This window comes from Papio anubis, chromosome 17 (genome assembly GCF_008728515.1).
Source record: "Papio anubis isolate 15944 chromosome 17, Panubis1.0, whole genome shotgun sequence".
Taxonomy (NCBI): domain Eukaryota; kingdom Metazoa; phylum Chordata; class Mammalia; order Primates; family Cercopithecidae; genus Papio; species Papio anubis.
In genome coordinates, this window is record NC_044992.1 from 49,494,072 (window position 1) to 49,519,652 (window position 25,581).

Below are 25,581 nucleotides of genomic sequence, written 5' to 3' on the forward strand. Positions count from 1 at the left end.
AGGAGGGAGGCGCAGGGGGCCCAGAGCAGGGGGCAGGCGGGGGTGGGAGAAGAGAGGAGGGGAGGGGAAGGGCAGGTGCCACCGCCCCACCGGGCTAATCTGCTCCATCTCTGCAAGGGAAGGCGCTAGCTCCTAGCTCCCAGGCGCGTCTCCAGGGCGCTGGGGCATGTGTAGGGGTGGGGAGAAGCCCTGTGGGTCCCCGTGTAGCTGAGATCAGAGCGCCTTTCCCTGCATTATCACCGCTGGCTGCCTGGAGGCCCTGCAGCCACCACCGGGTGTCTGCCTGTTGTCCCCACTGGGTGAACTGAAGGCAAAGTGATAAAGGAGCCAACTGTGGAAGGGGAAGCCTTGGTGCGGTGGGAGTATCTAACCCCCAACCCCGCTTAGGTGGCTTATCTGACTCCAGACAGGACGAGGCCGCTCTAGGGGGTAGGAGGGGGCCGGGGAGGGAGGCCTCCACTCTTACACCTTTCTGCCGTTGGACTATTGACCTCCTGCTCCTCCAGGCACCCCTTACCTCCGGGCTGGTGGCTAACATAAGGGGGTGGGGTGGGGGACTAAGGCAACCACCTCCTCTCAAGACCCTTTCCGGCCCCCATCCCAGGCCCCGCCTGTGTGTGAGGCCTCCTCAGAACTTAGGCAGGGGAAAAGGAAGCCTCCACCAGCCAGACAGAGCTGCCATGCTATCAGACGGTTCCTATATAACGTTTATTTCTGGAAGTTAAAGTAGATACAGCAATATACCAAAAAAAAAAAAAAAAAAAAAAAAGACAAAAAACCCCACAATAATATAAATTTTTACACTATGAAGTACACATTGGAATTTGAATGCAGTGGCCAGGACAGCAGCTTATAAACCACCTTATAGGTAGGTAAGCAACCCACGGGATTCCCTCAGCTGGGCTGGGGACGGGCAGGGGGGCAATGGACAGGAAGCGGGCAGGGCCTGAGGACCCTGTTCTTTAAGGGGCCAGAACAAGGCTCAGCTCCTCTCAGAACTTTTGCTACAATCAGAGTTAAGACCAGATACACAAGCTACCTAAGGCCATGAACTTGACAATATCTGCTCCAGAGAAGCCCAAACCCTTTCCCGAGGTCCCTATGATTTAAACCCAATGGTAAGCCCAAGACTCACCTTCCTAAATATTCTCTCTGTTTATCAGTTAAGCTTATTATGTACTGAAGAGTGTTGCTGGAGAAGCAAGAGCTCTGCAAGACACATCAACTGTCTCCAGGCAGGAGGACTGGGGCGAACCCGGTTCATCTTAGAGAAGGTCCTCTCCCACTTAATTCAGAGACCAGCTAATTTGATCTAACAATCAGAATTCCACAGAAACTCTGATCCGCTGAGGCAAGGTGGTTTTGAGTCGCCAAATTCGGCCATGCCTCTGGGTCAGAGGCAGCCCACCCAGCACGTGCTAGGTGTTCCCATACGCACAGGAGAGGCAAGCTAGCTGGCCAAGGCGGGCAGACGGGGAGGCCCTCTACCTGTTCTGCCTCACCTGTGGGGCCCCAGCAGGGAGGAGTCACCAGCCTCAGAGGGAGGCCAGCTATAACCCTCATATGAGGGCAGACTCAAGTTTATCAGTAAGCCTTTGCCCTGCATGAACTGAATGAAGACGCCATTACAAATGCCGCTGGAAATCACCAAGAAACTGGGCTAAGAACCATATTCCCTGAGCTCAACCAGACACGTCGCTGGGGCCCCATAATCTGCATCATATCCAACTGGTAACTTTCTCCCCCTCTTCTTCCATGAGGTCCTGAGACCAGGATTCCTAAAACAAACAGGACGAGGGACCTTCAGACATGGGAGGAGACATGCCACTAGCAGGGTCAGGGGAACTGGGGTCGGGAGGGCAGGGCTAGAAGGAAGCCCAAATCAGAAGTATCCCAGCCCTGATAAGGCACCCATAGAAACAACCTAGCCTCTGAAACAGCAGATCAAGTCCAGGGAGAAAGGGAGTCAAGGTTGTAAGCACCCTCTGCCCAGCCTTACCCACTAAAAGACCAATACATTACAAAGGAAAATAAAAGTCTATTTATAAAAAAAAGTCTAAAATGCTTAGATTCTCCTTAAACCTTCCTATTTCAACACCAAAGGCCAGGCTGCAGCTTCAGATGTCTTTTAAGGGTTTGACCTGAAGTCTGTTTCAGGGGTTATATAAATTATCAACCTGAAGGAAGCTGAATGCTTAAAGCACCAAGGAGGCTGTTAACTGAAGTTTCTTTTTCTTTTTCTTTTTTTTTGAGATGGAGTCTCACACTGTTGCCTGAGTTGGAGTGCAGTGGTGTGATTTTGGCTCACTGCAACCTCCGCCTCTTGGGTTCACGCCATTCTCCTGCCTCAGCCTCCCGAGTAGCTGGGACTACAGGCAACCGCCACCACGCCCGGCTAATATTTTGTACTGTTAGTAGAGACGGGGTTTCACCGTGTTAGCCAGGACAGTCTTGATCTCCTAACCTCATGATCCACCCACCTCGGCCTCCCAAAGTGCTGGGATTACAGGCGTGAGTCCCTGCGGCCGGCTGCTGAAGTTTCTTAAATACAGAAAGGCTATGCTGAAACAGTGTTTTTTGCCCTTTAATTGTTCTTATTTCTTAATTTAAAAAGAAACCTAGGGCTTAGATAGTCCTATCTTCTATTTGGATGTCAGCAAGGTTAAAAAGTGCAATGCCAGGAGTATGTAGCTACAGGTGGCCTGTGGCATTTGCTTACAGAAACAGGCAGAAGGATGCCGCGGGCACCAGGAGGCACTTGTCTAAGAACAACAACAACAATAACAAAAAGCTGCTGAGAAAGGAGGGCAGGGGAACAAAACAACACAAGACATTTCCTTTTTCTCCCTCTAGCCACCCCCCGCCACATCCCCCGATCAGGGGTCTCAGAGAACACATCCTTATTTGCATTTAGATAAAAGCAGATCACCCACATTCACTCATTTCTCTATTTTTAAAAGTGCCCAGATTGCTCAAAGATAGCAGAAGTAGGAGATTAAAAAAAATCTGGAACCACAAAGTTAGTAGTTTCAGATGATCTCGGGTTTGGCTGTGTGAGGGGTGGCGGAACACAGGTAGGCGCCTCAGTCGTATCTTTCTGCAGCTTCCGTTCTCAGCTCCTCACATGGGGGAGGTAGCACACTCCGAGGTCAGCTCCATGTCAAAGGTGAGGGACTCTGGAGGGGCAGACAGGGAAAACTAGTTCAGTTGTCCACCCTCTGCAACTGGCAGGCCACGCCCCCAGCCCTTCAGAGGATAGGACCCAGGCTACAACTGCTATCCAATCTCCTGTCCCTTAGGGCCCAGGGATGGTCAGAAAAGCCAGATTTACTCTCCTCCCTAGAGGACCCTGCCTCTGGAAGGGCCCTTTCTCCTTCCTCCCTTAACCAATTCCCAGATCTCCACGTTTACAGAAGATCTAAGGCTGTCCTTAGATCTTCTGTCCTTGATCTACTGTTTAATTCAGGAGCCCCGAGACACACGTGGCCACCAAGCATTTGAGATTTGGTTTGTCCAAACTGGGCTGTGCTGTGGCTGTCAAAAGCCCACCGGATTTTAAAGACTTAGTATGAAAAAAAGAGTAAAAAAAAGGTCTCAACTTTTTCTTTTCTTTTAGTTTAATTTTGTTGTTTTGAAATGGAATCTCACTCTGTCACTCAGGCTGGAGTGCGGTGGCACGATCTCAGCTCACTGCAACCTCCACCTCCCAGGCTCAAGCAATCCTCCTCCCTCAGCCTCCCGAGTAGCTGGGATTACAGGCATGCGCCACCACGTCCAGCTAATTTTTGTATTTTTAGTAGATATGGGGTTTCACCATGTTGGCCAGGCTAGTCTTGAACTCCTGACCTCAAGTCATCCACCCGCCTTAGCCGCCCAAAGTGCTGGGATTACAAGCGTGAGCCACCCACCCAGCCTCAACTTTTTCTGAAATGTTAAATTTTTTTTTTTTTTGAGAGGGAGTCTTGCTGTCACCCAGGTTGGAGTGCAGTGGCGTGATCTCAGCTCACTGCAAGCTCTGCCTCCAGGGTTCACGCCATTCTCCTGCCTCAGCCTCCCAAGTAGCTGGCATTACAGGCGCCTGCGACTGCGCCTGGCTAATTTTTTGTATTTTTAGTAGAGACAGGGTTTCACCGTGGTCTCGATCTCCTGACCTCATGATCCGCCTGCCTCGGCCTCCCAAAGTGCTGGGATTACAGGCGTGAGCCACCAAGCCTGGCCTGAAATGTTAAATTGACAGTATGTTGGATTTACTGGGTTAAATAAAATATACTGTAAAAATTAACTTCGTCTATTTCCAGTGTGGCTGCTAGATTTATACCCGCACGTGGCATTCATACCATTCCTTTTGGAAAGCAATGCTCTAGAACCTCCTACCATTCCGAGTGACCAGCTCTCGGTGTGTACATGTGAGAGCATCATACAAAAGGGACCAACTTCCCTTACAGGGACAAAGTCTGTCAACCAAATACTCACCAAACTGCCCTCCTGCTGAGGGTTCAGCACCTTCACCATTATTTCCAAACTGCATCAATGAATCTAAAGTGCGGGGGGACATCGGCAGGTCAATGGTATTGCTGCAGGTCGTTCTGTAGGAAATGGGGGGCAGCAGGAGGGGAAACGGGGGGTTGACAAGACACAATGGAAAAAAAAAAAAGAACAAAACACACACACACAAGCCATCAAACTCTGGTCTCCAACAGAAAAATAAAAGCTCAAGCTTTTTAAACACACAAGGTCACTGTGAGTACTAAACATAGCCCAGGGGCTTCCGAACCTCAGCAGATTAACTCTCACCCAGTGTCCTACTCCCAGGGATAACTGAGGATATTAGAAATGAAGGCAAAATTGGGAAAGGAAGCCACTTACGGTGTCACACAGATAAACTTGGTCTTCAGGTATGGGGCGGCGCCTGGGAAGAAGAAAACCAGTTTTCTTACTGACTGTGACTTCGCATTCAGTAAGCAGAGCCGGAGGAAGCCATCTGCCTCAGCTGGACTGATGTGAAACTCACTCCATCCTCATGCCAAGATTGTCTGGAAAGCTCCATCCGCCCCTCAGCGTTGCCCGCCCTCATCTATACTATTTGATGTCCTAGGCACTAGCAGCTTTGAACCTCAGTTCTTTGCACAAAGCTGTCCTGAGCTGCAGAGGCTTTTCAGCATAACCTTTTCCCACCTGAGCCTAGACTAATGCCAACCTTGTGTCCATTCTTTCCCTAGATTATGTAAAAGTTTAACAGCCTCCATGTAGTCTAAGGATTCTATTCTAGCCTGGTCATATCTCTTAGATAACTTCTCTGAATGCAGGAACCAAGCCTGCGTAGTCTTTGCATGGTGTACCAACATCACCGAGTCTTTAAAGAACATGGAGACTGCTAATGCTTGTGGTTCCAAAGCTGGTTCCTATTCCCACCAGCACTAATCTGGCCTCTACCACATTTTTGGATGAGGGCATAAGTAACTTCCTAGTTGGATAAATACATCAATCAGGAAGCACCAAAGAGAATATGACTTTGTAGGGCAGTACAATTGCTTCAACTAGACCGGAGACCTGGGTCCAGGTACATCTTCAATAGCTAAGAGACCTGGAGCAAGGCATGGTCTCTCTTTTGTTGTTGTTGTTTTGAGACAGAGTCTCACTCTGTTGCCCAGGCTCAAGTGCAGTGGCACAATCTCAGCTCACTGCAACCTCCTGCTCCCGGGTCAAAACCATTCTCCTGCCTTAGGCTCCCAAGCAGCTGGGACTACAGGTGGCGCCACCATGTCTGGCTAATTTTTGTCTTTTTTTTGAGACAGAGTCTTGCTCTGTCACCCAGGCTGGAGTGCAGTAGCGCCATCTCGGCTCTCTACAACCTCTGCCTCCAGGGTTCAAGTGATTCTCCTTCATCAGCCTCCTGAGTAGCTGGGATTACAGGCATCCGCCACCATGCCTGGCTAATTTTTTTTTTTTTTTTGTAATTTTGGTAGAGACGAGTTTTCACCATGTTGACCAGGCTGGTCCTGAACTCCTGACCTCAGGTGATCCGTCTGCCTCACCCTCCCAAAGTGCTGGGATTACAGGCATGAGCCACCACGCCCGGCTTAATTATTGTATTTTTAGTAGAGACGAGGTTTCTCCATGTTGGCCATGCTGGTCTCAAACTCCTGACCTCAAGTGATCCGTCCACCTCAGCCTACCAAAGTGCTAGGATTACAGGTGTGAGCTATCATGTCCCAGCCTTGGCCACAACGCCCAGCCCATGTTCTCTTTTATGTATAAAATAAGAGGGAGGGGGAAGAAAAGGTTCCAATTTTCTATGAGCTTTGTCATTTATAATTCTTGTTCTACAGTTAGAAATGCAATGACGGGAATAAAATGAATTTTAGATGCTGAATGCTTACACCAAGAGGTCAAGGAACCTTGGAGATACTGACATGAAATCTGGGGAATTCAGATGAACAAACCATTGAGAAGGCATGGGGCAGGGTGGGGTGGGCTGAGAACAGCACAGTCATAAAACATGAGGCTTAGAGAGAACCTGAGGGATCAGAAAGCATGATGACCATGTGAAAGAGGGCACTGCAGAGTGGCTCTTGGGCCGCCATCTGAGTTTACTTTGGGCCAAGAAACTGAACAATTCAGTGCAGAATTCAAAGGAGCTACTGAGGCTGGGCTCCAGTGTCTTATAAATGCAACCGTTTTGGCCCAGCCCTTAGGGAGCTGACACTCTAGACAGAAAAAGATTTAATTTTCCAGCAATCAAGATAGCTGAGGCCGGGCACAGTGGCTAACGTCTGTAATCCCTGCACTTTGGGAGGCTGAGGCAGGTGGATCACCTGAGGCCAGGAGTTCAAGATCAGCCTTGCCAACATGGCGAAACCCTGTTTTTAATGAAAATACAAAAAGTAGCTGGGCGTGGTGGCATGTCTGTAATCCCAGCTACTCGGGAGGCTGAGGCAGGAGAATCACTGGAACCTGGGAGGCAGAGGCTGCAGTAAGGTGAGATCGCACCACTGCGCTCCAGCCTGGGAGACAGAGTGAGACTGTTAAAACAAAACAAAAACAAAAACAAGGCCAGGCACCATGGCTCACGCCTATAATCCCAGCACTTTGGGAGGCCCAGGTGGGAAGGTCACTTGAGGTCAGGAGTTCGAGACCAGCCTGGCCAACAGGTGAAGCTCTGTCTCTACTAAAAATCCAAAAATCAGCCAGGCATGGTGGCACATGTCTGTAATCCCAGCTACTCAGGAGGCTGAGGCATGAGAATCTCTTGAACCCGGGAGGCAGAGGTTGCGATGAACCCAGATCACACCACTGCACTCCAGCCTGGGCGATAGAGTGAGACTCAGTCTCAGAAAACAAAACAAAAAAAAGCGGAGAAAAATGGCTTCATGTGTGGCTGTGTACAAGGCTGTAAACATACTTTATCTAATTTGTGAGTGGCTCCGAAACTCTCCCTCAAGCCATAAGGAAATGCTGTGTGGGCTTCCAGTAGAGAAGGAAGACAGAAGAGTCTTGGGACGATAATCTAACCTTGGGACTCTCATACCATAATACTCTTATGATGGAAATAGAGAGGAAATGGTCACATGCTCATCTTCCTGAAGGCACCCATTTTATAATAACACAGGGACACCGCCACACCCGTCACTACACTCACACGGAGTCCCTCAGGGCATACTCCTCTCAGCAAGGCAGGCAAATTACTCAAGTAATTAGTTCCTTTCTCCTGATGAGTGCCTTGGCCCCTGAGGAAAGGCTGACATTGCTGGGCAGGAAAGGACCTGGCCTCCCAGCCCACAGGAAGGGTGATGGTAATGGAGGATGCGGCCTCAGACTGGGAGGTGAGACTGTGAAAGCAAAATGAGTCAAAAGGACCAGCCGTGGGACCCCAATGTCCTCTGCAAAAGGAACAAAGAGCCGTGTGGCAGGGGCTGATAAACAGATCTCCCAACTGAAGCACACGTGGAAAGAGAGATAGGCGGCAGACAGGAAGTGAGCAACTCCTACAGCGGGAACAAGACTCAGGACCCCAGCAAAGGAGAAAGGCAACGGTCAATTAGCTGGAACTCCCTCTTCCCCATTCTACCCCATCCCAAGAAATCCCTTGGAAGGAATTCCTAGGAAAAAGTGGGGGGGAAGTTTGCAGGTTTCTGTGTGTATGCCATTTGGACAAAAACAGTTTTTTCAACAGCAACTGGGGCAAGGCACCAACCCTAAAGGATCACATTATAAGAGCCCATCATTAGGCCAGGCACAGTGGCTCATGCCTATAATCCCAGCACTTTGGGAGGCTGAAGCAGGTGGATCACCTGAGGTCAGGAGTTCAAGGCCAGCCTGGCCAACATGGCGAAACCCCTTCTCTACTAAAAATATAAAAATTAGCCGGGCGCGGTGGGGGACGCCTGTAGTCCCAGCTACTAGGGAGGCTGAGGCAGGAGAATGGCGTGAACCCAGGAGGCGGAGCTTGCAGTGAACAGAGATCGTGCCACTGCACTCTAGCCTGGGCAACAGAGTGAAACTCTGTCTCAAAAAAAAAAAAAAGAGTCCATCATTGGCTTTATGATTATAGAAAGTTAAATAAAACAAAGAATGGCAAATCAGAGACTCCCCATCAGGACCTGCACAGAGAACCCAGAGAGTCAAAACAGCAAGTGCTGAATGGGAACAGACAGGGCCGCCCCCCCGACACTGAGGACAGCTCCAGAGATTATGGTTTTTTTTTTCTTTGTGTGTGTGTGTGTGTGTGTGTGTGTGTGTGTGGTGGGGTCTTGCTATGTTGCCAGGCTGGTCTTGAGCTCCTGGTATCAAGCGATCCTCCTGCTTCAGACTCCCAAAGTGCTAAGACTACAGGTGTGAACCCCCATGCCCAGCTGAGATTACAGGTTTAATGTGTTTTTAATTTCTGGGTTTTCAATTAATTCAATTAATTTTAATTTCAGTGTTTTTAATTTCTGGGTTTTTTTTTTTTTTTTTTGGTGAGACAAGGTCTTGCTCTGTCACCCAGGCTGGAGTGCAGTGGTGTAATCACGGCTCACTGCAGCCTCAACCTCCTAGGCTCAAGCACCAATCCTCCCACCTCAGCCTCCCGAGTAGCTAGGACTACAGGCACAAACCACCACACCTGGCTAATTAAAAAAAAATTTTTTTTTTGTATAGATAGGGTCTCACTATGTTGTCTAGGCTGGTCTCAAACTCCCAGGCTCAAGTGATCCTCCCACCTGGGCCTCCCAAAGTGCTAGGACTACAGGCATGAGCCACTGTGCCCAGCTAAAATAATTTATACGTAACATATAAATACATATCCTCTTACACATTAAAAAATACCTTATTTTCAATAGTTGCACATTCTAAATACCAATCCCTTGCCCCTCCACCCAGTCACTGTCTTCCTCTTCAAACATGATGCTCCCAGCTCTTCTACTCTGGTGTAAACCATACTCCCATGCGGCTAATAATAATTTCCTCCAGAAACCCTTTCTTCAGACCACCTGGCACACTGACATGGTTCAGTGACAGGCAAAAAGCCATAGGCTGGGCTGAAATCTGGGCCTCAAACCTTCTAGCATCGACTAAGAAGCACTGTGCCAGCTGAGCATCCTGTTAACTGCCCTCACTTTCTCTTCTCGTGTTTTTGGCATGTTTCGGGGGACGTATGTGTATTAATCCCCTCCTTATTTGTATTTTTTGACACAGTGTCTCACTCCATCAGCCAGGCTGGAGTGCAGTGGCACGATCACCGCTCACTACAGCCTTGAACTCCTCGGCTCAAGTGATCCTCCCACCTCAGCCTCCCAAGTAGCTATGACTACAGATGCGCGCCACCACACCGGGTAATTTTTTTGTATTTTTTGTTGTCCAAGCTGTATCCCCTCTTTAGACTCATGCACTCTCTGTGGAGCAGGAACTGCACTAGTCTAACTGATTCTGATTCTCCTCTCAAATCCCATCGGTCACCCCAACAAAAGCACTCACTACAGTTCTTTCCCATAAGGAGAAATAATGATCCCCCAGGTTATTCAGGCATTTGCCTATCTATCCTCCAAGGATCCCCAAATTTCTAACTTTTCCCAAAAATTAAATGCCAGGAACGTGGAAAATCAACAACTACCTGGGTCAGCTTCAGGATGCTCCTGGCTCTCTGGCCGACAATACTTTCCGAATGCCTCCTCCTTGGGAATGTCAGGGTAGAGATAGACCAGCGGAGACACCAGAATATTGGTAGCATCCATGATCTTATAGCCCATGATGATTTCAGCAAATGACATGTTGTTCAACTGCTGCTTGGTGTATGGTTCCACGGACTGGATCTGGGTCTTACCTGTCACGGGACATGGGAAGGAAAGATCATGGAACCTACAGCTAGGTCATCTCAGAGAAAACTGCCCATTTTTTCTTTCCTCGAAGGGGAAAAAACTTAAGCCACCCTAGTGTTGAGACCCTGAACACCCTGTTCAGTGAGTGGCCTGGCACAGTGTAAATGTTCAGGCTGGCTTCTAATTTAGAAGAGGCTACCAGTTGGGTCATAGAAAATAAACTTGAATGTAACTACTTGTGTAAGATATATTAACAGGACTAAGTAGAAAAAGGGATGAAGAATACAACTTAAATTGCAAATTTCTCAACAAATAGTCACTGGAGCAAGCAAAACAAAGACAAATCAATCCTTCAGCTAGAAGGATTTAGAAGTCACCCAAATGTGTTTTGCGAGTCTGAGTGAGGCAGGGAGTCGGGGCCATCTCCAACCACAAGGGGGCAGTAGGTGCTCAGAACTAGCAGCAGTGATGAGGCCTCAGCAGCCGCCAGCAGGTGGGGTGGGTGGGAGCCTCCCTTACCACTGATGTCCTTCTCCACCCAAGTGAAAGTGACGCCGCCTTCTTTGCTGCTTTCACTGAATCTTAGCAGAAAGGTGCCTGGAGGCTTGGTGCTCAAGATGGCCCGCTCCCGCTCCTTACTGATAAAGCCCATGATGTACCTGGAGCCAAGGAGGAGGAACAGTGTTGTTACTGCTAACAGGGCATCCATCCCCTGCCACTGGCTTGCTGAGAGCAGGGGACTTGGTTACATCTGTGCACACTCTGTCCAACCTACCCTTCGTTCCAAAGGGCTAGGATGTACTTTTTCACAAGATCAATGATATTGTCCAGCCAGACCCAGAAGGAGAAGCCCTTGCCAGCCATGTTTTCCTGCAGAAAAGAGTAATGGGAAAGCCAAGTCTGCTGCCATCCCAGCCTTTCCCTTCCTAGGGGCACAGTGCACCACCCAACTCCTCAGGCCCGTCTACCCTCAGGCAGGTCCTACTGGCTGCTGGACCGAGAGTTCAGGGCCTTCAAGCCAGACAGCCGTGCAGGTAGGCATTCCCATTCCCACGAGAATTTTACAAGATTGCTTACTTTGCAAAATTTAGCCCATGTGATCTGACACCCTGAATAATTCACGCCAGGTCCTGAAGGAAAAGAAAAAGAATCAACTAGTACATTTTCCGCTTGGGGTCAAGAGGTTATTTCTTAAAGTAGAACACATACACACATTGGTCCCACAATGGGCCACAAAATCATTGGCTTTCACATCTTTGAGCGTGGCCACCGTTGTGTGTGTGCACACATGAGGACAAACGCTACCCCATCATTTGACCCACTTTTGTTGTTGGGTAGCCCAGCACGGATAGGGGGTGATGTAACAAGTCCCCCTGCTCTTCCCAGCCTCGGGTGGCGGGCTGGGGACCAGCAGCAGCACTAACAAGCTGACATCAGGTGTCAGACAGGTGTATTTGGTGGCAACAGCTTTATTAGGACAAAGCTACTTCTAGCCCAGGTAGCACATAAAATATTCCACTAATTCTTTTTTTTTTTTTTTTTTTGAGACGGAATCTCGCTCTGTCGCCCACCCACCCTGGAGTGCAGTGGTGCAATCTCGGCTCACTGCAAGCTCCACTTCTCGGGTTCTCGCCATTTTCCTGCCTCAGCCTCCTGAGTAGCTGGGACTACAGGCACCCGCCACCGCGCCTGGCTAATTTTTTGTATTTTTAGTAGAGACGGGGTTTCACTGTGTTAGCCAGGATGGTCTCGATCTCCTGACCTCATGATCCACCCACCTTGGCCTCCCAAAGTGCTGGGATTACAGGCGTGAGCCACCACGCCCGGCCTAGGCTAGGTTTTTAAAAAATAATTAGTGGAGGCCGGGCGTGGCAGCTCACGCCTGTAATCCCAGCAATTTGGGAGGCCGAGGTGGGCGGATCACGAGGTGAAGAGATGGAGATCATCCTGGCCAACATGGTAAAACCCCATCTCTACTAAAAATACAGAAATTAGCTTGGCGTGGTGGTGGGCGCCTGTAGTCTCAGCTACTTGGGAGGCTGAGGCAGGAGAATTGCTTGAACCCAGGGGAGGCAGAGGTTGCAGTGGGCCGAGATCGCACCACTGCACTCCAGCCTGGGCAACAGAGCGAGACTTGTCTCTCAAAAAAAACAAAACAAAACAAAACAAAAAAACCTAGCCTGTAGTTTATTAAAGAAATGGACAGGGAATGTCAAGCCTTTAGCGCCACCTTCCAACACACATTTAAAAGATCTTCTAAGGTCAGTTGGAGTGGGTGAATGAGACAGCAACCAGGAGAAAAGAAATCCACCTCCCACCTCAAAAATGATCACCTCGACTGAAAACTGCAAACTGTCTCTGCACCCCAACTCCCCAACTCGATGGAGCCCCTGTTTCCTGGCACCAGCACAGCACCTTGCTCAGGAAAGAAACATGGCCTAACGCTCAGTAGACATGACCCAAATGAACAGCCCTGTGGGCCGGATCCCTTTTCTGGGCGGGCAGGAGGGAGAAGGGGTGAAACGCAGACCCAAGAGTTTCTCCGCCAGTGTAGTCAGCTGCTCGATGCTCAGTCCTCGCTTGGTGGTGGAGGAGAACTGCCAGCTCAGGACCTCAGCCACTTGATCCCAGGTTCCGATTGGGGGCTTGGTAAAAAAGTTTACGTTCTATTGGAAAGAACACATTTGCTTGTTTAGATGAGGGATGGTGCTCATTGTCTGTACTAGGTACCCATACATCGCAAGAGATCCCGGGGTACCAACTAAAAGGAGGGGGTACTAACCTTGGGGTTGTTGGTCAGCATGTTGTACCACAGGATGGACGCCCAGGCATTTGGCATCTGACAGATGTTGGAGATCACCACAACTGGCAAGGAGTGGGTCTGCAGAGGAAGTGGGGACTGAGCTGAGGAGGCAGAGGGGCTCTCACAGACTCGGAAATCTCTTTGCCCATATTTCACGGGGCTCAGAATGAAAGGACATGCCATAAACCACACCTGCTGCCAACTCTAGGCGAGGAGTGTGAGTGAGTCAGCTCAGTCAGCACTCAGAGTGGAAAGAATGCCCAGCGTGGCCACACAACTCGGGCTGCTGTTGGAACATACCGGTCCCTTGTAAAACCTGACTTGCTCAAAGCTTGACTCACAGTCCACAGATTCCCCATTTTTAAGACCTTGGAGGCATTTTCCAAGGCTTGAAGCTGTATCTTCACATGAAACAGGGAGGTCTCAGGAATCAAAGACCAGGATTCCCGCTTTTCTAGGTCTATCTTAACTTAAAAATCAAGAAAGTTGGGAAAAGAGAATGTCATCGCCACAATTTTCTGTACACTAAACACAATGGCTGCTAAGACTCTTATGCCCAAACTTTATAAAATCAGCTCCAATCAATTTCTTTTTTTTTTTTTCTTCTATTTTTTGAGACAGAGTCTCACTCTGTCGCCCAGGCTGGAGTGCAATGGTGCAATGGCACAATCTCGGCTCACTGCAACCTCAGCCTCCCGGGTTCAAGTGATTCTCCTGCCTCAGCCTCCCGAGTAGCTGGGTTATAGGCACATGCCACCACGCCCAGTTAATTTTTGTATTTTTAGTAGAGATGGGGTTTCGTCATGTTGGCCAGGATGGTCTTGAACTCCTAACCTTGTGATCCGCCCGCCTTGGCCTCCCAAAGTGCTGGGATTACAGGGGTGAGCTACCACGCCCAGCCAATCAATTTCTAAATAGAGATTTTCATATCAAGTTTGCTGAAAGCTGAGTATACACACATCTTCTAAGCACTCAAGCAAGACTTTATTCTCAGATGGGATGCCAAGGATTTTTTTTTTTGAGAAAAGTAAGCAAAAATAAATGCAGTGTTAAGCACACAGTAATCATTCCACCTTCTCTTATAAAAATACCAGTGGAAGATTTTGTCCTGAGTCACCTCTGCATGTAGCCTCTCACCAATTCTGCTGCAGAACTCACCTCTAGGTCAATCTTGAGGCCTTGGTGATATACCTCTGTCTCAAAGGTGATCAGGTGCAGCTCCTCAGTCACAATCAGGGAAGCCTGCAGTAACAAGAAGGACACTCTTAGGCCAGCTGTGGTGGCTCATGCCTGTAATCCCAGCACTTTGGGAGGCCAAGGCAGGAGGATTGCTTGAGCCCAGGAGTTCGAGACCAGCCTAAGCAGCACAGCAAAACTCCATCTCTGCAAAAAAATATAAAAATTAGCTGGGTGTGGTGGTGCACACCTATAGCCTCAGCTACTCGAGAGGCTGAGGTGGGAGGATGGCTTGAGCCTAGGAAATGGAAGCTGCAGTGAGCTATGATTGTACCACTCCACTCTAACTGGGGCAACAGAGTGAGACCCTGTCTTAAAAATATATATATAAAAATAAAAGGCTGGGTGCGGTGGCTCACGCCTATAATCCCAGCACTTTGGGAGGCCGAGGTAGGCGGATCAAATGGTCAGGAGTTTGAGACCATCCTGGCCAATAATTTGGTGATTAGCTGGGCGTGGTGGCGGGCACCTGTAGTCCCAGCTACTTAGGAGGCTGAGGCAGGAGAATCGCTTGAACACAGGAGGCAGAGGTTGCAGTGAGCCGAGATCGCGCCACTGAACTCCAGCCTGGGTGACAGAGCGAGACTCTGTCTAAATAAATAAATAGATAGATAGATAGACAGACAGACAGATAGATAGAGAAGGATGCTTTTCCTCAGAGAGAATGGCATTCAGTACTAACAGTCACAGCCAAGAAAAGGGACATGCCAAGCCTCACCACACCAAGAAGTGTTAAGTCACCATGTGGTCACAGACAAAGTGCCAGGGACACAACTTGCTTGGCACTTAATCTCTTCAACACCAAGAAACTCCAATGCTATGATCCTCAACCTAATCCTTTACTCAGTTTGTATTATAATATTATATAGATCCAATCGGTTATTTGTAAAATACGTAAGGCACAAAGAATAACAAAACAATGTGAATCCACCATTCAATTTCAGGAAAAGTCCATCACTCCTGAAATTCCCTGGGTGCCCTTCCCCAACCCCATCCCCCTCCCTCCTCCCTCAGAAATAACTGCTATTTGTCTTTTGGGTTTATCATTTCCTAGCCTTTTTTTTTTTTTTTTTTTTTAACAGGTTTACCATATTTGTTTATCTAAGCAATGTAGGTATTGTTTAGTTTGGGACGTTTGTGAACCTTACACATATGGACTCCAATGAATTCTTTTGTGATTCACTTTTCACTTGATGTGAAATGAAGCCACATGGTTATGTGTATCTGCAATGTATTCCTTTTCACAGCTGCGTAGTATTCCATTGTGTCTACACCACAAATTATGTATTCATTCTAATGTTGATGGGTATTTATTTGGGTTGCATTTAGAGCTTAGAATCAGGCTGATTTCCACTTTATACATGTCTCCTGGGACATATATGCAAATATTTCTCTGCTATTAAATCCTAGGAATGGCACTGTTGGCTTACAGGGTATGTTCATTTTTATACCGCCAAATTGTTTTCCAAACTGACTATAACAATGTCTCACATCAGTACAGCAACCTTATTTTAAATAAGAGTTGTCAATGAATTCTCAGAAATTGAATTCTAGGCGGGGCACAGTGGCTCATGCCTGTAATCCCAGCACTTTCAGAGGCTGAGATGGGTGGATCATGAGGTCAGGAGTTCAAGACCAGCCTGGCCAATATAGTGAAACCCTGTCTCTACTAAAAATGCAAAAATTAGCCGGGCATGGTGGCGCGTGCCTGTAGTCCCAGCTGTTCGGGAAGCTAATGCAGGAGAACTGCTTGAACCCAGGAGGCAGAGGTTGCAGTGAGCTGAGATCATACCACTGCACTCCAGCCTAGGCAATAGACTAAGAATCCGACTCAAAAAAAAAAAGAAAAAAGAAATTGAATTCTAATTCATTTTTAATACTCTTTTTCTAATTATAAAAGTAATATATTCAGTTTAAAATGCAAATATCACAGAGACAGTCTAGAATAGCCATGGACACAAACAGCAGCACTAATACATAGCACTGCTGGGTGTATATTCCTCCAGAATTTCTTAATATACATATGAATACACATGAGAGTTTAGTGTATTTTTAAAACACATATACTAATATACTATTCAAATTATTTTACATTTTGCTTTTTCTAAACATGTCATGTACATTTTCCTGTATCATTGCATACAGGTTACTTCACTCTACTGTCAAGTAAAATTCCACATTTTTTAAAAGGATTGCTATCTTATTTTATTTCATTTTATTTTATTTTAGAGACAGAGTTTCACTCTGTTGCCCAGGCTAGAGCGCAGTGGCAAAATCTCGGCTCACTGCAACCTCCACCTCCTGGGTTCAAGTCATTCTTGTGCCTCAGTCTCCCTGGTAGCTGGGACTACAGGTGCGCACCACCGCACCCAGCTAATTTTTGTATCTTTAGTTGAGCCGGGGTTTAACCATGTTGGCCAGGCTGGTCTCGAACTCCTGACCTCAAGTGACCAGCCTGCCTTGGCCTCCCAAAGTGCTGCTGGGATTACAGGTGTGAGCCAGCATGCCCAGTTAGAACTGCTACATTTTAAAGAGGAAGAATTGTTCAGGGGACAAATGTGAGAAAAAGAACAGGACATCACAACTTTTAAAAATGATTAAAAACTAGCTTTCAGTCACATTTACCTTTTTTTGTTTGTTTGTTTTTTAAAAGTTTATTCTTGACAATAAGAAGCCAATAATCTGAATCAATGAAAAGCAGAAAATAAGGGGGATAAAAAACAAGATGGGTTTTTGTTTGTTTGTTTTATTTTATTTACTCTTTTCCTAAGCAAGCTAACACAAGGTGGTCATTTATTTTAAAGTTTAACTCAGATCTGTTGATTTTACACCCTCTATCCCACCTCAGTGGGAGAGAAAAACAGGGCACTAAAAACAGAGCCAAGCAGGGTCAGCCGCAGGAGCTGGATGGGGAATTTGGAAAGCCCCAGGCAAGGTGGAAAGCTACTTTATAACACATGGGTGTGGAGAACAACTCAGCTAGGGACTTTCCACTTCTCCTTAAGGAGGAGCCAACTCCCAGACATTCATGGAAATGTTCCAAGCCAGAGAGCTTCATGGCACATGGAACTTCTGTTCATGTCACTCTGGCCTGCACGGACTTTCTGGAATAACTACAGCTGAAAGAACAGGTTGATGTTTCTAATTCTGGGGATTAAGAAGGATCTTTACCCCTTTCTCCCTCAAGGAAAACACCCCAGTTGTCTTTCATCCCCAACAAAACTTACATCACAATTGGCTCGGCCCCCATTCCCACATCTCTGCTCCCTCAGGGTCTGTAAGAAAAGAAAAAGCCAGGTGTCCTGTGAGGCTCTCCCCAGCCCACTCCCTCAGCCAGAGGCCCTTTGTGAAGGCGAGCTCCTCCCACATACCAAGTGTTTGAATTCTGCAGAGAGGCTGCCGTTGTTGGACTCTTCCATGTTCATCACTTTGGTGTTTGTGCCCAGAATGTTAAATTTCCGGGATCTGAATCACAGGAGAACAATCAACTATGTAGGCGACCGAGTAGCCAGAGGATGAAGTTAGGTTAAATGGAACAAAAGGAAGCCTCTAGGCTGAACTTACCCTCTGAGAGCTGCAACATCCCCAGAGTCTCTGTAAGAACACAGACCACTGTTAACAAAACAGGCTCCGTATTTCTTCAAAAAGCCTACTGTGACCACCTGTTATTTACTCTCATGAAAAAACCTCTGTGCTCCTGGGCATTTCTTTAAAAAACGTAACACCTTTGTGTAGTAGGCACAGTTGATTGCCTCCCCATAGGAAGGGGGGGGACCTATGTTTCATATTGCATATGTACTTATTAAACCTATCACCTTCATCAACTCCCTGATTTCATTATTTTCCAGTGCATTCTCATGAAATTTCCAGATAATTATATCAACTAAAAGTAAGTATGCATTTTCTCTTTTCTTTCTTTTTTTTTTTTGAGACAGAGTTTTGCTCTTGTTGCCCAGGCTGGAGTGCATGGCGTGATCTTGGCTCACCACAACCTCCACCTCCTGAGTTCAAGCGATTCTCCTGCCTCAGCCTCCCAAGTAGCTGGGATTACAGGCATGCGCCACCACACCCGGCTAATTTTGTATTTTTAGTAGAGACAAGGTTTCTCCATGTTGGTCAGGCTGGTCTCGAACTCTCGACCTCAGGTGATCCGCCCGCCTCAGCCTCCCAAAGTGCTGGGATTACAGGCGTGAGCCACCATGCCCGGCCACATTTTCTCTTTCTAATGTCTTCAAAGGGTATGTGTATTTTACATCCTGAAAGGTATTATGAAATTTTGAGTATTCCAATATATGGTAAAGTGCGGAACAATTAAAAAAAAAGAGATCTATTCTTTCCACATGCTATGTATGGAAAGAATATATAACAACGTTTCAGTCAACAACAAACTGCATATATGAAGGTGGTCCCATAAGATTATAATGGAGCTGAAAAATTCCTTCCTCATTGAGATGTGTTACAATTGCCTATGGTATTCAGCACAGTAACATACTGTACAGGTTTGCAGCCTATGACCAGCAGGCTCTGCTACATAGCATAGGTGGGCAGTAGGCTCTGCCACCCAGGTTTGTGTAAGGACTATATACTCTACAATGGTTGCACAACAAAATTGCCTAACGATACATTTTGCAGAATGTATCCTAGTCATTAATTAACACATAATCTCAGTCTTATATATAACATGCATGAATGACACGTACAAGTAAAAAACTAAATAAAGAAAAAGAGGGACTGGTAGTCACAATAGCAACCATAAATCAAATCTGTACCCCCAGCTTTGTGGCTTTGTTCAGGCACACAAATGACAATGCACCCCAAGCCTTTTGAAAACTTTTGTACACAAAATGAAGATCTCTGAATAAAGACAGAGTCTCTAGTTCAAATGATGTCTGTCAAAGTACTCATTTTTCCATTCCTCATTTGAAAAAAAGAGCTAAGATAGAAGTACTTACTTGTCAATGCACACTTTAATTTTAAGTTGATAATTTAACTCAGGGAATTTGACCAGCAACCTATTTAAAAAGAAAAAATCCAATGAAAAAAAAAGTCAGTAGACTCTTCCATAACTTTTCTTAAAGAAATGTAAAATTCCTAATTCTTCATTTCTAATAGGTAAATAGGCCAAGCTGTCTGTAATTATAGACTCACATCTATAATCTCAGCACTGTGGGAGGCAAAGCTGGGAGGATCACTTGAGCCCAGGAGTTCCATAACAGTCTGGGCAACAAAGCGAGAGCCCACCTCTATAAAAAATGTAAAAATTAGCGGGGTGTGGTAGCATGTACCTGTAGTAGCAGTTACTCAGGAGGCTGAGGCAAGAGGATCACTTGTGCCCAGGAGTTCAAGGCTACAGTGACTTATGATCATGCCACTGCACTCTAGCCTGGGTGACAGAGCGAGATCCTCTCTCTCCCGATCTCTCTTTTTTTTCTTTTTTTTTTTTTGAGACAGAGTTTCGCTCTTGTTACCCGGGCTGCAGTGCAATGGCACGGTCCGTTCACCACAACCTCTGCCTCCTGGGTTCAAGTGATTCTCCTGCCTCAGCCTCCCAAGTAGCTGGGATTACAGGAGCGTGCCACCACATCCAGCTAATTTTGTATTTTTAGTAGAGACAGGGTTTCTCCGTGTTGGCCAGGCTGGTCTCGAACTCCCGACCTCAGGTGATCCACCCACCTCAACCTCCCAAAGTGCTGGGATTACAAGCGAGAGCCACCGCACCCGGCCCCATCTCTCTCTTTAAAAAAATTAAAATAGGGCCGGGCACGGTGGTTCATACCTGTAATCCTAGCACTTTGGGAGGCCAAGGTGGGTGGATCACAAGGTCAGGAGTTCAAGACCCGCCTGGCCAAGATGGTGAAACCCCATCTCTACTAAAAGTACAAAAATCAGCCAGGCGTGGTGGCAGGCACCTGTAATCCCAGCTACTTGGGAGGCTGAGGCAGGAGAATCACTTGAACCTGGGAGGCAGAGGTTGCAGTGAGCCAAGATCATACCTCTACACTCTAGCATCGGTGATAGAGCAAGACTCCATCTCGGGAAAAAAAAAAAAATAGGCCAAGCATGGTGGCTCACACCTATAATCCCAGTACTTTTGGAGGCTGGGGCGGGTGGATCACCTGAGGTCAGGAGACCAGCCCGGACAATATGGAGAAACCCTGTCTCTACTAAAAATACAAAAATCAGCCGGGCATGGTGGAGTGTGCCAGTCCAGCTACTCAGGGAGACTGAGGCAGGAGAATCGCTAGAACTCGGGAGGTGGAGGTTGCAGTGAGTCCAGTTCACACCACTGCACTCCAACCTGGCCGACAGAGTGAGACTGTCTCAAAAAAAAAAAAAAAATTAGCTGGGTATAGTGACAAGCACCTCTAGTCCCAGCTACTCAGGAGGCCGAGGCACAAGAATCACTTGAACCTGGGAGGTGGAGGTTGCAGTGAACTGAGATCACACCACTGCACACCAGCCTGGGTGAGAGTGAGACCCTGTCTCAAAAACAAAGGATGAGTATCGCCCCTTCAAGCCAAAGGTACTGAGAAAACGCCTGAGAACTAACAACTTAAAGCTGTGAGAGGCCGGGCGCGGTGGCTCAAGCCTGTAATCCCAGCACTTTGGGAGGCCGAGACGGGCGGATCACGAGGTCAGGAGATCGAGACCATCCTGGCTAACACGGTGAAACCCCGTCTCTACTAAAAAATACAAAAAACTAGCCGGGCGAAGTGGCGGTTGCCTGTAGTCCCAGCTACTCGGGAGGCTGAGGCAGGAGAATGGCGTGAACCCGAGAGGAGGAGCTTGCAGTGAGCTGAGATCCGGCCACTGCACTCCAGCCTGGGTGACAGAGCGAGACTCCGTCTCAAAAAAAAAAAAAAAAAAAAAAAAAGCTGTGAGAGATTCGCAAAAGGACAATCAAAGCCATATAATGAAAAATATTACAGGAACACATGCTGGCATTTTGTTCTATTAATCCTGAAACCCAACACCATACTAAGTTTCTGAGGAGGGAAATTTCGCTGCAGAAGGTCAAAACGCCAGCACACCTGTTCTGACTTGAGTGTGAAAGTAACACCTCACCCTACAGGCCCACCACCCACCTGCCCTGGGGCCTCTCAGCTTCCCCATCACTAAGCCTTACTCTTTCCCTTAAAATCCACAGGGAAGCATAGCCTCAAAGAACAGAAAATAGATGACATTATTTTGTCCCTTGGGCAGAAGAAGAAGCTGTGGTCTGAGACTCCAGGTCTGCAATCATAGGAATATGCCCAGGTACCTTCGAAAAGATGACTGCTCTTTTGCTTTTGACATCAGAATCAGAGAGCAAGCAGCTAGTATGGAAACAAATTTCATCCGCACAACAGTGTACTGCCTGTGACACCACACCTGGAAAGAATGACCCTGGCCACCAACTCTACCCTAATGGTGTCCCTCAGTAAAATCTCTACTGGAAACAGGAGTGGCGTGGCCTACCTGACTTTGGTAGTGAACTGGACGCCGGTCTTGATGACAAGGGGCCGGTCAGGATGCATGGGCATGCAGGGCTGCCGCTCCACCACAAAGGCACTGAGGAAAGAGAAGACAGGCTCACACGCCACGGCCGCGACCGGAAGTCAGCCCGCCTCTCACTCTACCACATGAGTCTTTAGGTGTTTTTTAGATGAGGGAAAGGGACAAGGATGCTAAGTTACCTTTTCATTAAGTTTCTGAACAGCTCCACGATTCTCTCCTCCAGCATCGGCCGGTGCTGTACAATGGGGTCCCCTTTGTAGGACACTTTTTGCTGCAACTCCTCCAGTTTCTTAATTTGTTGACGGGTCTGAAGTTGAGATTCTGCTAATGACGTTATCCTGCCAATAAATTAAGAAAGGTGTTAATTACCAAAGTGAATGTATATAGGTGAGATGGAGAAGGGGCAGGAAATACTGGAGACATGGAGACCCCTACAATAAGAACAAGGAATATTTTTAATTGTGGTGAAATATACATAGCATGAAATTTACAATTTTTTATCTTAAGTTTACAGTTCAGTGACATTAAGAAAAGAGGAATTATTCACCACGTTGGGTGGATGCTGAAAATAAATAAATAAATAAATAATTTGTTATTATTTGTTTACTTATTTTTTGAGCTGGAGTGCAGTCGTGCAATCTCAGCTCACTGTAACCTCCACCTCCCAGGTTCAAGCGATTCTCCTGCCTGAGCCTCCTGAGGGATTACAGGTGTAAGCCACTGTGCCTGGCCTATTTATTTATTTATTTATTTGAGACAGTCTCACTCTGTTGCCTAGGCTGGAGTGCAGTGGTGTAATCTCAGCTCACTGCAACCTCCGCCTCCCAGGTTCAAGTGATTCTCCTGCCTCAGTCTCCCAAGTAGCTAGGATTACAGGCACCCACCACCACTCCTGGCTAATTTTTGTATTTTTAGGAGAGATAGGATTTTGCCATGTTGGCCAGGTTGGTCTTGAACTCCTGACCTCAGGTGATCCACCTGCCTCAATATCCTGAAGTGCTGGGATTAGAGGTGTGAGCCACTGCGCCTGGCCAGAAAATAATTTATTTTACCTTTTATTACTAGTCCCTTCCTAAAATCTCAAATCTCTAAGAGGGGCCTGGGCATAAAAGTATTAAAATTTCATGGAGTTATCATTGGAAAATGACAAGCATCTGAGCCCAGATATGCAGAACATGAAATATGAAATTTAGCACTTACTTAATTCATCCTAACTTGTCTATGAACATAGACAGCTCACAAAGATGGATTTGAGCCAGCTCTGTCACACACTATCTGTGCAAGTTTTGCCAGGCCCTTCACCATCATGGGCCTTAGCTTCCCCTCTCATGAAGAGAAGGGCTTGAACTACATGAGCCCTTTATTTTCTTTCTTTTTTTTTTTTGAGGCAGGGTCCCACTCTGTGGCCCAGTGCAGTGTAATGGCATGATCATAGCTCACTGCCTCCTCCAACTCCTGGACACAAGTGATCCTCCTACCTTGGCTTCCTGAGTAGCTAGAACTACAGGTGTGTGCCACCATGCCTGTTTAGTTTTTTGAGATAGAGTTTCACTCTTGTCACCCAGGCTGAAGTGTAATGGCACATGTCTAGTTTTTTAAATTTTTGTAGGAATGGGACCTTACTTTGTTGCCCAGGCTGGTCTCAAACTCCTGGGTTCAAGCAATCTTTCTGATTCTGCCTCCCAAAGCACTGGGATTTACAGGCGTGAGCCACGACACCCAATCCCCATAAACCTTTTCAATGTCAGCCTTCAACTGATCAAAGGACACAACATTATGTTTCAAGACATTGATAACATGCACAAGGAATAAGTGAATAGAGAGTAAGAAAAAGCTCATTAAATCTATCTCCAGGAATAGAGAATATTAGGCCAGGCACAGTGGGTCACACCTGTAATCCCAGAAATTTGAGAGGCCGAGGCAGGTGGATCACTTGAGACCAGGAGTTTGAGACCAGCCTGGCCAACATGGTGAAACCCCATCTGTACTAAAATACAAAAAAATAGCCAGGCATGGTGGCATGGGCCTGTAATCCTGGCTACTTGGAAGGTTGTGGCTAAGAATTGCTTGAACCTGAGAGGAGAAGGTTGCAGCAAGCCATGATCGTGTCACTGCACTCTAACCTGGGTGACAAAGTGAGACTCTAGTCTCAAAAAAAAAAAAAAAAAAAAAAGAATAGAGAGGTTTAGCATCATTCCATCATTCTTTGATGGTTTATCACTAGTGTAATAAACCAAAAGACCAGAAAGAAAGTGAAAGGAGAGGGAGGAGGACTGCTGCAGGGATTTCTGAACTCCCTAACTCTGTTCTGGCACTTCTATCCTCCCATTCCCAGAACTTAAGCTTCTTCGTTCCCTGGTCAGGAAGCATGTAAAACTGCTTTCAGTAAATTAACAACACTCGGGGTTAGTGAGGATATGAATAGACAGGCATTCTCATGTAGAGTTGCCCTAAATTTCCAGTTCAGGCTCTGTATCTCAAGTGTCTCCTAGGGCAAGCTGGTGCAACATGCTCACTATAGGGCCTTGCACATGAAGGGTGTGCAGTAAGATTTACTGGATGAAGGTAAAAGTGCAGATTACAGAAAAGCATATAAAGATCCTGGGCTGGGCACAGCAGCTCACATCTATAATTCCAGCGCTTCTGAGAGGCCGAAGTGGGATGATCCCTTGAGCCCAGGAGTTTGAGACCAGTCCAGGCAACAAAGTAAGACCCTGTCTCTATAAAAAATTTAAAAATTAGCCAGGTGTGGTGGTGCACACCTGTAGTCCCAGCTACTCAGAAGGCAAAGGTGGGAAGATTGCTTGAGCCCAGGAGGTCAAGGCTCCAGTGAGCCATGATTGCATCACTGTACTCTAGACTGGGTAACACAGTGAGACCCTGACTCCAAAAAAAGAAAAAAAAATGATCCTGCTAATATAAACTGTATAAATTTCTGTCTTTATGTGCATATACATAATGACAGATGTCTAGACTGCACGTCAACTAAAATTTTAACTACCAGTACTGCTGATGATTTAATTTAAAAATCTTTTCTTCGGCCAGGTGCGGTGGTTCACGCCTGTAATCCCAGCACTTTGGGAGGCCGAGACGGACGGATCAGGAGGTCAGGAGATTGAGACTATCCTGGCCAACACGGTGAAACCCTGTCTCTACTAAAAATACAAAAATTAGCCGGGCATAGTGGCGGGCGCCTGTAGTCCCAGCTACTTGGTAGGCTGAGGCAGGAGAATGGCGTGAACCTGGGAGGCGGAGCTTACAGTGAGGGGAGATCACGCCACTGCACTCCAGCCTGGGCAACAGAGCGAGACTCCATCTCAAAAAAAAAAAAAAATTTTTTTTCTTCGCTTGATTAATTTTCTGTATTTGGATTTTTCCCCTTAAAAAGGGCATGCATTGTTTTAGATTACTAAAATAACTAAAATTAAAAGTTTTGTTTATCTGTTAAATACAGTTAAACCAAAAGCCTTAATTGAATCAAGTAAAATATACTTAAAATATAATAATATAAATACATTTTTTTAAACAAAGTTTCTCCAAATAAAGTAAAAACTTTATTTTATTTTTATTTTTTTGAGATGGAGTCTCACTGTGTCGCCCAGGCTGGTTGGCATCTGGTAGTGCGATCTCGGCTCACTGCAACCTCCATATCCCAGGTTCAAGTGATTCTCCTGCCTCAGCCGCCCAGAGTAGCTGGGACTACAGGCACGCACCACCATGCCCGGCTAATTTTTATGTTTTTAGCAGAGA

At 46.9% G+C, this 25,581-nt stretch overlaps 1 protein-coding gene across 12 annotated transcripts in view; it reads right to left on the minus strand.

Annotated features, from left to right (window-relative positions):
• Positions 1-689: 689 nt before the first annotated feature.
• The window catches only part of STAT3 (signal transducer and activator of transcription 3), an 83,741-nt gene continuing 58,849 nt past the window's right edge, over positions 690-25,581 (minus strand). For 3 of the 12 annotated variants that reach the window (XM_003913069.4, XM_009190671.2, XM_031657621.1), the window contains exons 9-24: positions 22,011-22,169; positions 21,793-21,885; positions 19,287-19,346; positions 17,899-17,928; positions 17,706-17,799; positions 17,562-17,609; positions 14,257-14,340; positions 13,078-13,176; positions 12,826-12,961; positions 11,373-11,425; positions 11,071-11,165; positions 10,815-10,954; positions 10,091-10,300; positions 4,867-4,909; positions 4,474-4,586; positions 782-3,176 (exon numbers count right to left, since the gene is read on the minus strand). In XM_003913069.4, coding sequence (XP_003913118.1) covers positions 3,121-3,176; positions 4,474-4,586; positions 4,867-4,909; positions 10,091-10,300; positions 10,815-10,954; positions 11,071-11,165; positions 11,373-11,425; positions 12,826-12,961; positions 13,078-13,176; positions 14,257-14,340; positions 17,562-17,609; positions 17,706-17,799; positions 17,899-17,928; positions 19,287-19,346; positions 21,793-21,885; positions 22,011-22,169 — 1,513 coding nt within the window. In that variant the 3' untranslated portion in view covers positions 782-3,120. Of the gene's footprint in view, positions 3,177-4,473; positions 4,587-4,866; positions 4,910-10,087; positions 10,301-10,814; positions 10,955-11,070; positions 11,166-11,372; positions 11,426-12,825; positions 12,962-13,077; positions 13,177-14,256; positions 14,341-17,561; positions 17,610-17,705; positions 17,800-17,898; positions 17,929-19,286; positions 19,347-21,792; positions 21,886-22,010; positions 22,170-25,581 lie in introns of all 12 variants that reach the window. The other 9 variants (XM_031657619.1, XM_009190672.2, XM_003913068.5 and 6 more) reach the window with 6 other exon arrangements.